This window comes from Oenanthe melanoleuca, chromosome 8 (assembly GCF_029582105.1).
Source record: "Oenanthe melanoleuca isolate GR-GAL-2019-014 chromosome 8, OMel1.0, whole genome shotgun sequence".
Lineage (NCBI taxonomy): Eukaryota > Metazoa > Chordata > Aves > Passeriformes > Muscicapidae > Oenanthe > Oenanthe melanoleuca.
In genome coordinates, this window is record NC_079342.1 from 11226522 (window position 1) to 11240304 (window position 13783).

A 13783-nucleotide genomic window follows, 5' to 3' on the forward strand; every position below is an offset into this window, starting at 1 on the left:
ACAGCAGTTTCCTTTCCCAAAAGAGACTTCTGATGGATCCTGTGCTATCTGATGAGCTGAAGTTATTTTCCTACTTACTGTTCTCTCTGCTGTTAAAATTTTGTCTTACTTTTGGCTAGCCTTAGCTTTAAATTTCTTTCCCACATACTTCCATGGTGCATTTCACATACAGGTGAAGGTGCAGGAGAGAGAAAGAACAGGGCTGAGTCTGGCAGCATATCAAATATCTCCTGGAAACAGAGTACAGAACTCCACTTAGGCAAGAATAGAAAGATCTTGTGACTAGGATTCCCCAGTGATGAAGATAATGGCATCAGAATTTGACTGAATAACTAATTGATGACAAGGCAAAGTCTATCATCAAATTAGTGTTTTCTCTATGCTCTCGTGGCCCATATCCTGTATGTTCTACATCAGCATCATTGTTTGATTTTGTGAGACTGTTACATAGGTATCTTCCTCTCTATGTATTCTTCTATGAAAACTGATTGTTGATCTTCACACACATATTACCTGTCTTGTTTTCTGACGACACAATCAAAGAAAAATCTATATTTTTCTTTAAAGGAGAAAAAGGAGTGAAGGTTCACTAAACAGATGGAAAAGGAAAGTAACTTTTTGCCATTTACAGAGTACAAATAAAAATTGATGCCAGCAGTCTACAAGTTGAATAAAGTACAGTGACTCAGCATTTAACTTACACATAGGTTTATTATTTTCTGTCATACAGAAATCAACTAAGAACCTTCAGTATGTACCATGGGTAAGAAAAGTTGTGGGACTATGCAGTCATACAGATATTCTGGAAACAGAACACCATGTTGACAAGGAATCATTTCAAAATAGGATTACTTAGGCCCCAGCTTGTTATCTAAGTCTGGAAAGCAAGCGGGTGGGAAACATGCAAGCATTCAGTTTGAGAGCTTAACACCCTCCCCTCAAAATATTCTAGGACCATAAAGCCATGGACTACAGGCAGTGACTCAAACTTTTCTTCATGTGCATCCCATCATATGTATATTGGATTAATCTTGGTTACTAGAACATGATAATCCAGAAAATAGGGATTGAATGGTTTTTTCCTCTACAGATACAGGAGATTTTGTTACAGGCAGGAAGTTTGACTTAGAGGTGGGTTTCTTGTTTGTGGATTTTATCTCATTCTGTGAAAGTCACAAAAAGTTTTTTATATTACCTACACTGAATCTGGCATGTACACAGGGATTGTCCTATCTGTACTGATCGTAAGCACACTGATATAACTTTATTGGCAGGATGTCATGCCACACTCGAAAAAGGGTTATTAGAAAGTGAAGAATGAAAATTCTTTCATTAAGCACAGTTGTAAGAAAATTGCTAAAATTCCTACATAAGGATTGCATAGGTGAGGATATTGTAGGTTAAAGTAAGTTGGTGAGATCATTCTCAAAAGTGTTTTACACATTTAAGGTACGTGAGCCAAAATTTTTACTCCAGTAACTAGTCTTTCTGTCCAGTTAAATAAAGTGATCTTTATAAATGTGCATCTGATATCACTCACATTAACTTCAGCAGGAGCTGAGAAAGAGTAGTCACTGTCACTCAAGTGCATAAATAAAAATTACCTGGGTAATTGGTCTGAGTCCCAAATTTGTGCATGTGAACCTCTGTTCAGGTTCACCAGAATATGCACTCTAGTCCAGTTTTACAGATGATACTTACAGTCATCATTTGCAAGTATACAAATTCTAATTTGACCATCAGTGTCCTTGTTAAATGTGTCTAGTTACTGAGTTTTAGTCAGCCCCTCCAGATACTGATGTTTGAGTTATTGAAGATATGTATTCATATTTTACTGTGCAATAGAGAAAGAACTTTTGTTGAATGTAATGCAGAAAGATTCTTAGGACTTTGATTTCTCTAACTGGACAGTCTTGTGAGCAATCATTTAAGGAGAACAGGGAAGCAATGTAATGGAATTCCATTATTAATTATTTCATACTTTAACTGCATCTAGATGGTTCATCAGGATTAGAACCTCATTAAGTTGAGTACTGTATAAAAACACAAGTATGCACAGTGCCTGCCCCCAGTGTCAGCTCCATTACCCTCTCTGAAAAGAGAATGTCAAGCTGAAAGCCAATCTGCAGATGTGGCTGTGGATTCACTTCTGTGTTTGCAGAACTGTGGCTTAATGGAGTGTACAGTGCAAATTGCAAAGAGAAGTATGAAAGGAAGGTCAAATGCAAGAAATAAGCAGGTGTGTGTGCATGCCTGCTTTGTGTAGCTTCTTCTGGTTTTAGTTACCAAATGTAAAAAATCAAAGAAATAACAAAACTCAGTATTTTTCCCCAGCTGATATCCAGTTTTTAGATAAATCACTTTTCTCTGTTACAGGTTTAGTTTCCTTAAACGTACAGTAGTTGTCAATAGGAAGAAGCTAGGTTTTAAAATAGCTAAAGACATTTGAGCTGTAATTTTTGCAAAGCTGAACATTAAAGCTTATAAAAAAAAATAAATCACATAATAGCTTTTTTTCAAGAGAGAAAGAAGAAAATCACTATGGATTTTCTGCAAGAGATGAAAGCTTCTAATTATATTTGATTTCAGATCTAAAAGCCCATTTCCAGAGAATCATCTGTTGTAATAAAGCTGCAATACTTCTCATTTTATCTTTTGTCCTCAGTTCCTGTGTAGTCCTGGCAAGAATGTCATCCATCAATGTACAAATGTTAAATCACCCCAGTCATGAAATATTAACAGAATGCATACAATTTTGACTCCTAAATTGAAGTCTTTCTAGCTGTAATTTATCATACCTACAATTGTACAATGGTATTAGTAGAGTAAAACTATAAAACTACATAATAGATCTATTGGAAAAATAGCATTTCTAGTACATGCATTAATATAGACAAGCCCTGAACCTGATTCAGCTGAGGTCAACAAGAGGTTTTTTTTGACATTAGTGAAAGCAAAAGAATGAATTCCTAAATGTCTTGGTTCTGAGCAACAGATGAACAATGTAAGAGCAGTTCTTAACTCCTTCATGCAAAGTTTTAGGTTTTCTAGAGCAAAGTAGAATGAGCATGCTTCCTATTATTTTCCAGATGGCAATAATATATATTGTAATATTGAAATATATATAAAATAGTCTCCTACAGTATGTAACTAGAACAGGTATGTGATTTCTTTTTAACATACTCCCTGAAACAAACTGATAGACAATGCTAGGGGAACACATCCTAGGGACAGTCTTTGTGAAAAACATGGGAAGTTCTCTTGCCCTAGTTCTTCTAAAATTATAATAAAATTTGCCATCTCAAAGACTGAGTAAAATTTTGAAATACAAAACCTTAAAAAGTATGGAATAAAATTATTAAACATGTAAAGTTCAGTAACATCATTCTGAACTTAAAAACGTTGCAAGCTAGCCATATTTCTTGTACCCAATTATTAATATTTTCCAACAACACCCAAAGTAGTTTTATTATAATGAGAATAATTTAATTTTAAATATGTTACCCATGAGCATTGTGTTTCTGCCTGCTTTATTATAATTTTATATGCTATGAACATTGATGAAGCCCTAAGAACCTGATCTAACTGAAGTTACCCCTGCTTTCAGTAGGAGGCTGGACTACAGACCTTTAGAGGTCAGTTCACACCTGCATTTTTCTGCATTTTCTGATTTTTCTGCAATTTTTCTGTAATTTTGATTCTAGAAGAAGTTTCTATAAGGGAAAAACTTGTGAATTTATGAGCTGTCCTTTCCATTACCCCTATGCCACAAAAGCAGATGTCTGGGTTTTTTATGCACTTATCTGATCACTTGTAGCAGTCCAGACTGCCTGCTGATCTCATTTCATGCTTACTTATCTCGTCTGATCTTCACTGTGTGTCTCAGCCTCTGCATTTCTTTTGCTGCACTATATAAACATGGCATAATCTCATGCACTGAGAAAGCAAACCAAAAAATATTATTAACTGATCTGCTTTTCTAACTGTTGTTTCTCTCTTAGTGGTTAGGCTCAGTTTCCTCCCTGCAGTTCTGTCAGGCTTTACCAAACTACTGTCTGTTGCCTTTGAATCTGAGGGCCAATCTCTCATTTGGACCATAGCCCCTAGGAACACTTTCCCACTCACCCTCAAAACTGGTATTTTATACTCATCTGCCTGTGGGCCATGTCCTGCAAGACATGACCCTGCAGAGCTTCCTCTCTAGTCCAGATAAGATTCTAACTTTCCAAGTTAAAAAAAAAAAGTAAAAAAACCAAAAACAAAACCAAAAAACTATTATACCTACAGATATCACTTTTGCAGGTCTAGTCTTTTTTTAAACTTAATGCATTCACACATGTAAAACATCTTTCCTTATTTTTCACTTTCATAACATGTCATTCAAGGCAGGCCAAATCAGGGTCATTATCTGAGACTGACTTCCAAGTCCTCTCCTTTACATTTCACTGATAGTTTACTAAATGTGTTGTTACTCAGTGTAGCATACAGACATCTTTGCCCATTCACAGAACAGTCTCAGTTAAGCTGTCACTTTCACTGCTAACTGCAACCTGGTCTTCTCAAGCTTTGACAAAGCAAATTTCACTGCTCTTATTCCAAATACTACTGCAAGGGTAGTATTCTGACTGTGCCATCTTTCTAGTTACCTTACTGATTCCCTTTCACTGTTCCATCAGATGTATCTCCTTTGTCTTGCTTCAGAGGTCTTTCAGGACCTCTAGGGAATCACTATTCCCTTGGACTCCATGGCACCAGCTGTGATTGTTTCTCTATGAAGTTTTCAAACAAACCTTTATCCATTCTGTCATGTTTTGGAGAAGAGGTGAATACATGGATAAAATCACTGCCAGGAGGTATGAGAAGGACTCCGAAGGACTCAAGTGACTGATGCTATTAAACAAATAGCTACCTAGACTTGGCTTAAAACTTGAACATTCTCCTCAATGAGGTCAGGGTCAAACAGTTTAGGCAGCACACAAGGCTGGTCAGGAATATACATTCTTCTAGCTCTGTCATTATCCAGCCTTCAAATCTCACCCTAAAGTTTCCCCTTCTCGTAATGCATACAGGAGGAAAAAATGACTATTTAAACTGATGATGTGCTGAAACCATTGCTAATCAGCTAGACAAATATTGACACTCTCATTTTGCATTTCCATTCATGTGCATTTTTTTTTTTGTCTTTTGTCTTATCTTGGATTCTAACCACTCTGTGGGAAGTCTTTGTTTTTGCCCTTTGTTTGTACAATGTCTAGCCAGTGGGATGCTGGTCTGATTACGCCTCACAGGCACTCTAGTAACGCGAATTAAAAACAATACCACTTTCTATTCCTGCTACTTCTACAGACACTCTTTGGCTGTGGGAAGCTGAATTCTATGGCTGCTTATGTACCAACTGAACAATAAATACTACATCCTAATCAGTGGTCTGCTGCAAAACTGTTAAAGGAATTGCAACGACATCACTGGGGACTTGAAGAGAGAAGCTAATTTAATTTTGATACAACTGAAAAAATAAATGCAAAGACAAAAATCACAATTAAAAAAACCCTATATAAGATTGTATTTCATATAAGAAACCTGAAATTTTGTGTCAATTTTCAGTGTCACTTGATCAATTAAGTAAGAAGTTAAAAATATGGGAAAAGTGAAAAATAGAAAAAAGGATTCCTTCTATGACTTCTCCTTTCCATCACTTTATCTTGTTTAACATGCGAATGCCCACTGTCAGAATATCATCAGGATTTTAAAGTTGATTAAACTTTTTGGTAAACAACTTTTACCTTAGTGCTTTACACAGACATTGAAAAATACTATTTCTTAGCCTTCTGTAATAGCTTCTCTTGAGTTCCATCTTTTACTATGGCCAGCATTATAGTTCTTTATTTTATCCAAAAGATTATCACCTATTGATGTACCTTGTAAATGCTGAAAGTGAAAAATAGTTTTTCTTGATGTTTTGCACTTCTAAAGGTGGTTGTAACTCCTGCACTATGAAGACTGGGTTAAATACTACAGTATCACATTTATAATATTTTGAATCACAGTACCTCGGACTATTTATGCTGCTGCTAAAAGAGCAGATGAAAGATTTTTATGATGAGACTGAATATCTTCCTTCCATGAGTTTAGAGTCCTCCACTAACATAAAGAGAATGGAAGGTTTTCTTTTTTTCCCCCCTTATATTGATATTAAAGAACAAGATAAAATTCTTCCTCCATTCATTTTGAGAATAAAACATTATTTTTACTTTTGTACCAGAAATTCAACAAAGTGCCTTGCTAAATAAATTATTTTGCCTCAAAGATCTTTATTCTGTCAAATCCAAAGTTGTAACTTCTTTAATCATACACTACGGCCAGTTCTTATTTCCAAAGAACTGTGTTTCTGACTATGAACAAAAGAAATGAAGTTTGTCAAAAAAGTTAAGGTGCACTGCTGGAATTGTGCAAAAGCTTGCAAAACACCATGTTATCAGTGATCACAGCTTAAGTTGTGTAATAATATAGTTTCAACCAAAATAGAATGTTAGTAGCCTTTTACTCCCATATGGCACCCACTTCTGAAGGCACTTCTGTTAATGACTAAGAGGAGGTAGAATACTTCCTTTTTAGATTTTAAGATGTATGAAAGCCAAGCTCTACTGTTTTCATAATGCAGATATCTTAAGAGGGTGCAACCTTTGCAGGGAAAAAACTCCTGTATGTTTCTGGAGTTCTGATTTGGTAAGAATTACAAAAAGTTTCTCATTCCTTCCTGCCCTGTCAATCAGAAAAGACAATAATCATTCCTAACCACACCCAAAGAGCCAAAAGTAGCAAAATTATCTGTATATCCTATTTCACTCTGAGTCAAAAGAAAGCTTACGATGACATTTAGTCTTAGTTTATGAAAGCTACACTAGAGATAATAATGAAGATGCAAGAATCCTATTACTACTCCTAAAAATGGAGCATCTATGAAAACACACAAAGCCAAATTCCTGAAAATCTTGCTGTACTTCAGCATGAGAACATGCAAGTGTAATTAATTAATGCCTGAAGTTAATTCTAGTTAATATCAGACTTCAGATGTAACACTGACCACAACTTCAGATTCAGATGTACTTTTGGAGGCATCAGACATGCTGTTTCTTAGAGCAAGAGCAACATTATACTGACTCCTTTGAATTCATGCACTATACCATTTAAAATATTTACTTAAATATGTGCATTTTCCTGAAAGAAACAGTGGTCTTCATACAGGACAGACCCTCTGAAGTCTTATATTTGAAGAAAAGGCAATTTAAAAAATTTATTGGAAACTTCTAAACAAAACCAACCAAAATACAAAAATCAAATCTGGAAGAAACAGGTGAAACAAGCTGCTCATATTAATAAGGCCCAAGGCAGATTCAGATTGAAATATTTTCTTTAAAAAGTATGTTTTTCTGTCATTTAAAGTAGTGTTGGCACACATCACCTTTTCACACAACCATTCTGAATCTTTATTGTAAAATGAAGTCACCATATTGGGGAGGGAGGAGAAGGAGAGGAATAGCTCTACTAATAGTGCATTCATCTTTAAATTTTTGATCAATGAGAACATTAAATGTCAAAAAAGAAGATAAAAGGGAGGGTGGAAACCCAGACTTTTCTTTCATATCATCTAATTTTTCTAACAATTCTAGAAAATACATGCTCAAAGTTCATTTTTAGAAAAGACATACATTTAAGTCTTGAAAAATTATTGTACTTGTGATTAAATCTAGATGATAAGTTAACATATTTACCTCATTTTATCAGAAAGATTGCCTCAGTATCAAGAATTGCTCGTTCTTGACTGATGCAGTATTTCATTATGGCATGGAAACAACTCATCAAAAATAGATTTGGGGAATGGGTTGGAGTTCAGTTGCCAACAGCTGACACCTTAATGATGGGTTTCCAGTTCAAGAATTGTCCATTCCCCTTGAGGGGACGAACAGTCTTCAGATGAAAAGCTTGCCACTGTAATGCTTGCTGAGGAGTCATCAAGTGGAGACATGAGTTCAGTCCACCTACTGAATGTGTCAACTTGTGAGGTACCCTGAGGATTTGAACCATCTCGTGCCAGAAACAGTGTCTGATTGATAAGACATTGTGCTAAGTTAAGGTCTTCAGGAACAGAGTTTTTGAAATCTATATTTGAGTCCTGCACAGATAACAATTGCCTGAGTAGAGTCCAGTCCTGTTCTGCAAACTGTTGATCTTCAAAATCCATCTCTAGAACTGCTGTTTCTGAATCCATCCTCTGCTCAATTGCTTCTCCAACATCCATCTCATATATTGGAGAAAGGGTTTTTGAAGGCCGATGTTCATACATGCAGGTTTGTGCCATTGTGTCATAATCATCTATGTCTCCTGAAATAATTCACAATACTGTACAATGTAAAAATTGTAGATGATCCTCCCCTCAGGGCTGTGTAGAGCAAAATTTAATTTATTCAGGAAGGACAATTCAATCAGGTTATAAAAGGGGGGATGGAGGGTTATACAAAATTGACAAAATTCGAGGCATTTATTTCCTATATAAAAAACAAAGTATGATTTATAAATTAAGTTAAAGCAGCAATCACCACTGGTAATTAACAATAACCTCCATAATTAAGTTTCTGATACAGAAAATGACAATGTAAATATACACTTAATGCACATGAAATTTCTCATTTACTACATAAATTAAATTTAGACCAGGAGGTGCATAGAGGGAATTAATAGAGAATGATTACTGAATGGTGACTTAAGCTATGTCAGCTTAGAAGAGAATTAAAACCAAAATTGTTTATCCACAGGCTTATTTCTACACTGCACATGCAAGGGCAGCTGCAGGCAAGGGCAAGCAAACTTAAAAAAAATTGTACACCTTGTAATGTCTTCTTGTTCTGTGGTCTGGCTGAACATAGATCATCATCAGTGTTTCATTACTCTTGAATACACAATAGCTGTAGTCAACACTATTGTATATTTTTGATGGGATAAACAGACTGAATTGTTGGTATAAAGAAGACAAAACACAAAACTAGACAAATATTCATCTAGCTACATGAAACAAGTTAGAACTTTTTTGTATATAAACATCAGGTCTAAGTATAATCTCTCTTTTAGGAAATATGCTTTTACAGGTAAAATTTAGAATTTTAGACATCTCATAAGCTCTAAAGCAGAGTTTAAACCTACTCCCACTGGTGTATATGGCAAATATTCAGTTATATTCAGTGGGAGAATGATCCAAATTTGTATATAATATATAAATAAATAAATTACAACAATAATGCATATAGCTGTTCAGGTAAACAGTTCAGTGCGCTTTAGTTAAGGTTATTACTTTACTTATTGCACATCCCATTCAGACATACTGTATGATGTCAAGCAGACAAAACACATACTAGGATTCCATCAAAAGCTGATGCTGTCAATGTTAGATTGGATGAAAAATAATGGAAGTACAGAGAACTACATCCAATCTTTCTTTTAGCATGACATAAAATCTCTTTTCTTGTAGTCAAGTTTCTCATTGAACAGCAGGGTATTGACGGATATTGCAAACAGACAAGCATTCTCTACCCAAATGAAATACTTAAAAATATTTAAATATAGTTTCAGCCAAAATTACTTCAGTTCAGGATTCAATCCCAGACAAATTGCCAAAGCTTTCCCTATTAATTTGGTTTTGAATGACTGAATGTTTCTATTTCTGTACATTACCTGGAAGTAAATCAGTATTAGCGCATTCAGCAGTTGCTGGTTGACTGTCTCTCACTTGACTTTCCTGAGTCAGCATCTGATTCTTACTGGCTTCTACAGGTTTTTCAGAGCTGCACTTTTGCACATCAGAATTAGTTTCTCTCTGCTGAAGATCCAGATGACATGGTCTTTCTTGAGATTTTGCATCATTGTCTAAGTACTTATTGCACTGGTTAAATTCACTAGCCACCTCTTTCTTCATATTTACTTGCTGGTTTTCTCCTGCATGTGGAGTACCTGCTGAATATACTTTCTCTGGGCAATTTTGTTCAGTCATTGAAGCACCTTGATTTTCCTTTCCTGGGATTTTAGTACCGTGAAGATGCAGGAGAGAACTTCCACTTTTATCTGATCTATTATCTCCATCCTTGTGCTGTTTGCCATCCAGGAATCCTTCTTCAGTTTTGAAGGAGTATGTTGAGTAAAATGTCTTTCCATGATGCTCTTGAGAAACACTCTCAAATACTTCTGAAGGAGTAAGAGAATCTACTGAGTGCTGACGTGAAGTGTGAGTTTCCACTTTATCATCAGCTCCCAATTCTTCACATTCATCTACTGAAAGTAAAACAGATCGTTTGAAATTTTTAGTTTTAGAAAACTCCTGACTTGCAGTATCATTTTCTGTTGCATCTTCAAAAGCTAAATTATCAATTCCATGGAACTGTTGAGTAGGAACATTTGATGGGGGAAACTTTTCTGCAATGTTCTCTCCTTCAGATCTGTCATCTTCTGTTTCATCAGCAGAAGAAGAAACTTGGTCTGCTTCCTGAGTAAACTGTGCATTACCAAAAGTAGAGCTTTTGCTTTCTCTAGTAGTGGTCCGTGAACTCTCTTGATGGGACCAAATTTCAGGTCTTTTTCTTGGTATTTCATCATCACTTGTTGAATTAACACGGAAGAGATCAGAACCCTCTTTTTTCATTTTCACTTCTATTCTTAGGCTGCTATCATAAATTTTTAATTCCTCAGGTGTACTTGTGTCACTGCTGCTTCTTCCAAGAAAATCATGACATAACATAGTACTGCATTTAGAAATCCCTCTTTCATTGGATCCCTCATCATCTTGAGAGCCTCCGGCATCATAATCTTCTGATCTTGGTTTTATATCATCAGAGGATGTGGTTGCACTGCCAGTATCTGATTCAGGACTCTCTTTTGGATCTATAGCACCAGTACTCCAGTGGTCCACAAAGGGAATTTCTGCATTTTCATGGTTTTCTGGCATTTCCATAGGCTCTATAAGCTCTGTGTAATTAGGTGAATATTTTTCTGTTATCTGTTCTGTGGAACACTCTGAAGCATCGTCTATATCTGTTGCAACTGATTTATATTCAGTCAATGTATCACAGAGTTCATCAACTGTAAGAAATCCCTCTACGTGGATCTGAGGAGATGTCTCATCTTCTGTATTGGTTACTTGGGAAAGGCTTGACAAAGTATTTTCACCATAGTTAAGAGCTGTTTCAGAGTTTATTGTATCACTCTGTTCATTACAGACTTTTGTTGCTTTTGAATCTTTCACCAGTTCTCCTAAAACAATAGCCTTTTGATTGGTTTCCTTGGAAAAGTCTGAATATCCATCGTTGGAAGCCTGTGCATGACAGTGAAATTCAGCTGTATTATTATCTTTATCTGGATCTTCAGTCTTTTTAATTCCAGTCTGATCTCCGCAGATTTGTCTTGTTTCCATGTCATTTTGTAGTGAAACATTCAGCTTATGAATAGTTTCTTCTGCAATTTGAGGGGAAGCAGATTTGGATTGTATTTCGTATTGCACAGTTTCAAAAGAATCTGGTAATTTTTGTTTATTGGATTGACAGGACTCCAGCAATTTATTGTCACTGCTGCTTTTCATGGCAGGTTTTAAAGATTCGTTTGCAGAACAGCATTCATTATTGTCATGAAGCTGACCTGCCATAGCATCAGCTGTGTTTTTCTCAGGTTTCTGTCCTGAACCTCTGTGCTCAGAGGTGTGCACATTCTTCTGGACAACAGGAGAATCACTCCTTGAATGCTTTTGGGCATTTGAGGACTGAGATTTTAATCCAGTTGTTTTTTGTTTTGGGTCTTTACTATTTGTAATCTCAGCATTCTTTGATGGAGCTGGAGTCTTAGGTGTTATTTTTGAAGTGGCTTTTGTTACAGGTGTTTGTGATTGTTTAATACTCTTCTTCTTAGCTGAAGGGTGTTTTTCTGGGAGTGTTGTCTGAACCAGGTGTTGTAACACATTTTTTTCTTCATTATGTTTTGGAGACATTCCTGATTTCAGTGAATTTGGTGATTCCCCCTGAGGTCCTAACAAACAGTAAAAAAGACTATAAAGGTTGTATGTGCCAGTCACAGTATATTCACCAATTTTATGTTAATGTTTGTTTATGTTAAGAAACAAGTTACTCAACTTTTAATGTAACTAAGGGATTTAAGGCTTGTTAAAGAATTAAGATTTGAATTAACAAATAGTAGATAAAAATACCATCTTGGCACATTTAAAGCAGTTTGTAGAATATACATACAGGAAACACTTTAGTAGTCATCCCTGGAGTAGAAAGCAGCAGCTCTCTAATAATGCATACAAACACTACACAGCAGCTTAGCAAAGGAAGTGATGAGTACTGTGTTCAATTTATATTGTAGAGGAAATGAGTAGAGTCAGGAAATAATTACATTAGTTATAATAGGATTAGAATACCAGAGTTAATGTCCCTGCTCAGGCAGAAAATACTGCAAGATCTTTAATGACCACAAATTGACAGAACCTGTGCCCTCTATATCACAGTGCATTTAAGATAATATAACTTGAATATTGGAGCTTCATCCTTAATGCTTTGTATCCTTCTAAAGCAGTGTTTCCTCTCTGTTTTCTACAGTGTTACTTCCTACCCTGCTACCAGTAGCTGTTGAAATCAAGTATTTGTTTGGAGGCCAGTATCAGTAGCTCTACTGCAAGGGGAAATGAGAAAACACCAAAATAGGGAGGCATAGAACAGTCTGCAGCCCAGATCTTTGAGGCTTATCACAAATGCTTGACCTACAGAGTTTCTGTTGAGCTCAGTCATGGTTCTAAATGCAGAAGTGCAGGGGATCAGCAAATGGAAGACTCTGCAATGCAGATTAAACAAGCACAAGAAAACACCGACTGGCAGTGAAGACAGTCTTTTAAGTATTTTGAAGTTGACACATTAATTTGCATTTTACAGTTAGGACTGTCATCAAAAGTGAAATATGGAAAAAACCCAGAATTCTCCAGAAGATTTTTTCCAAAGAGTTGTGCTAAAAACCAAACAAACCTCAAAGCTTTGCATAATAGTGACAGATCATTTAACTGCTGTATGAAACTTTACCTTGGTTCTTGGGAGAATTGGTAGGTGTGTTTTGAGTCTTTTGCTGTGCTGCAGAATTTGTACTCACATTCCCTTTTTTCTTTAGACCAGCTTGTGCATTTTGCTCATTAAACCCTTTTCCTGTTGTTCTTTTTGTCAGACTGCAAAGAAATAATTACATCCATTATTTCCAGGCTTAGATCTAGCAATGTTTAATTATATTTAAACAAGAAATGTATGTTTTAATGTGCACACATATATAAACATTGAAAATGCAACCTAAAATGGAAACTTTGTGAATATAAAAATTAAATATATATCTAGATTTTTAATTTATATACAAACATGTATATATAATGACCCATTTCACAATTTCACTTCAGCTCTCTCCTGTCTGGCTTAATCTAAACTATTCCAAATGGTACATTTACAACACCTTGTGTAGTTATTGACTGTTCCAGTATGCAGCATTCTGAATGACCCATAACAATTGAAAAATTATTAGCATGCAACAGTCCAACACAAAAGCCAAACCAATTTTATCTTTACAGCACTGTTGCCAATAGCTAATTCAAATTGGTTTGCAAATAACGTCCTACAGACAACCATTCTCAGAGTAAAAAGAACATCTAATGATAAGTTTAATAGTTCACCTGAAACCCTCTTTCCCAAATTCATACACTCATGTACACATTTAT

At 35.6% G+C, this 13783-nt stretch overlaps 1 protein-coding gene across 2 annotated transcripts in view; it reads right to left on the reverse strand.

Moving 5' to 3' along the window:
* Positions 1 to 3869: 3869 nt before the first annotated feature.
* BTBD8 (BTB domain containing 8) overlaps positions 3870 to 13783 on the reverse strand; it is a 38351-nt gene continuing 28437 nt past the window's right edge. For both annotated transcript variants that reach the window (XM_056497933.1, XM_056497934.1), the window contains 3 exons: positions 13107 to 13246; positions 9727 to 12060; positions 3870 to 8382 (listed from right to left, as the gene is read on the reverse strand). In XM_056497933.1, the coding sequence (XP_056353908.1) occupies positions 7913 to 8382; positions 9727 to 12060; positions 13107 to 13246 (2944 nt within the window). In that variant the 3' untranslated portion in view covers positions 3870 to 7912. The remainder of the gene's footprint in view (positions 8383 to 9726; positions 12061 to 13106; positions 13247 to 13783) is intronic.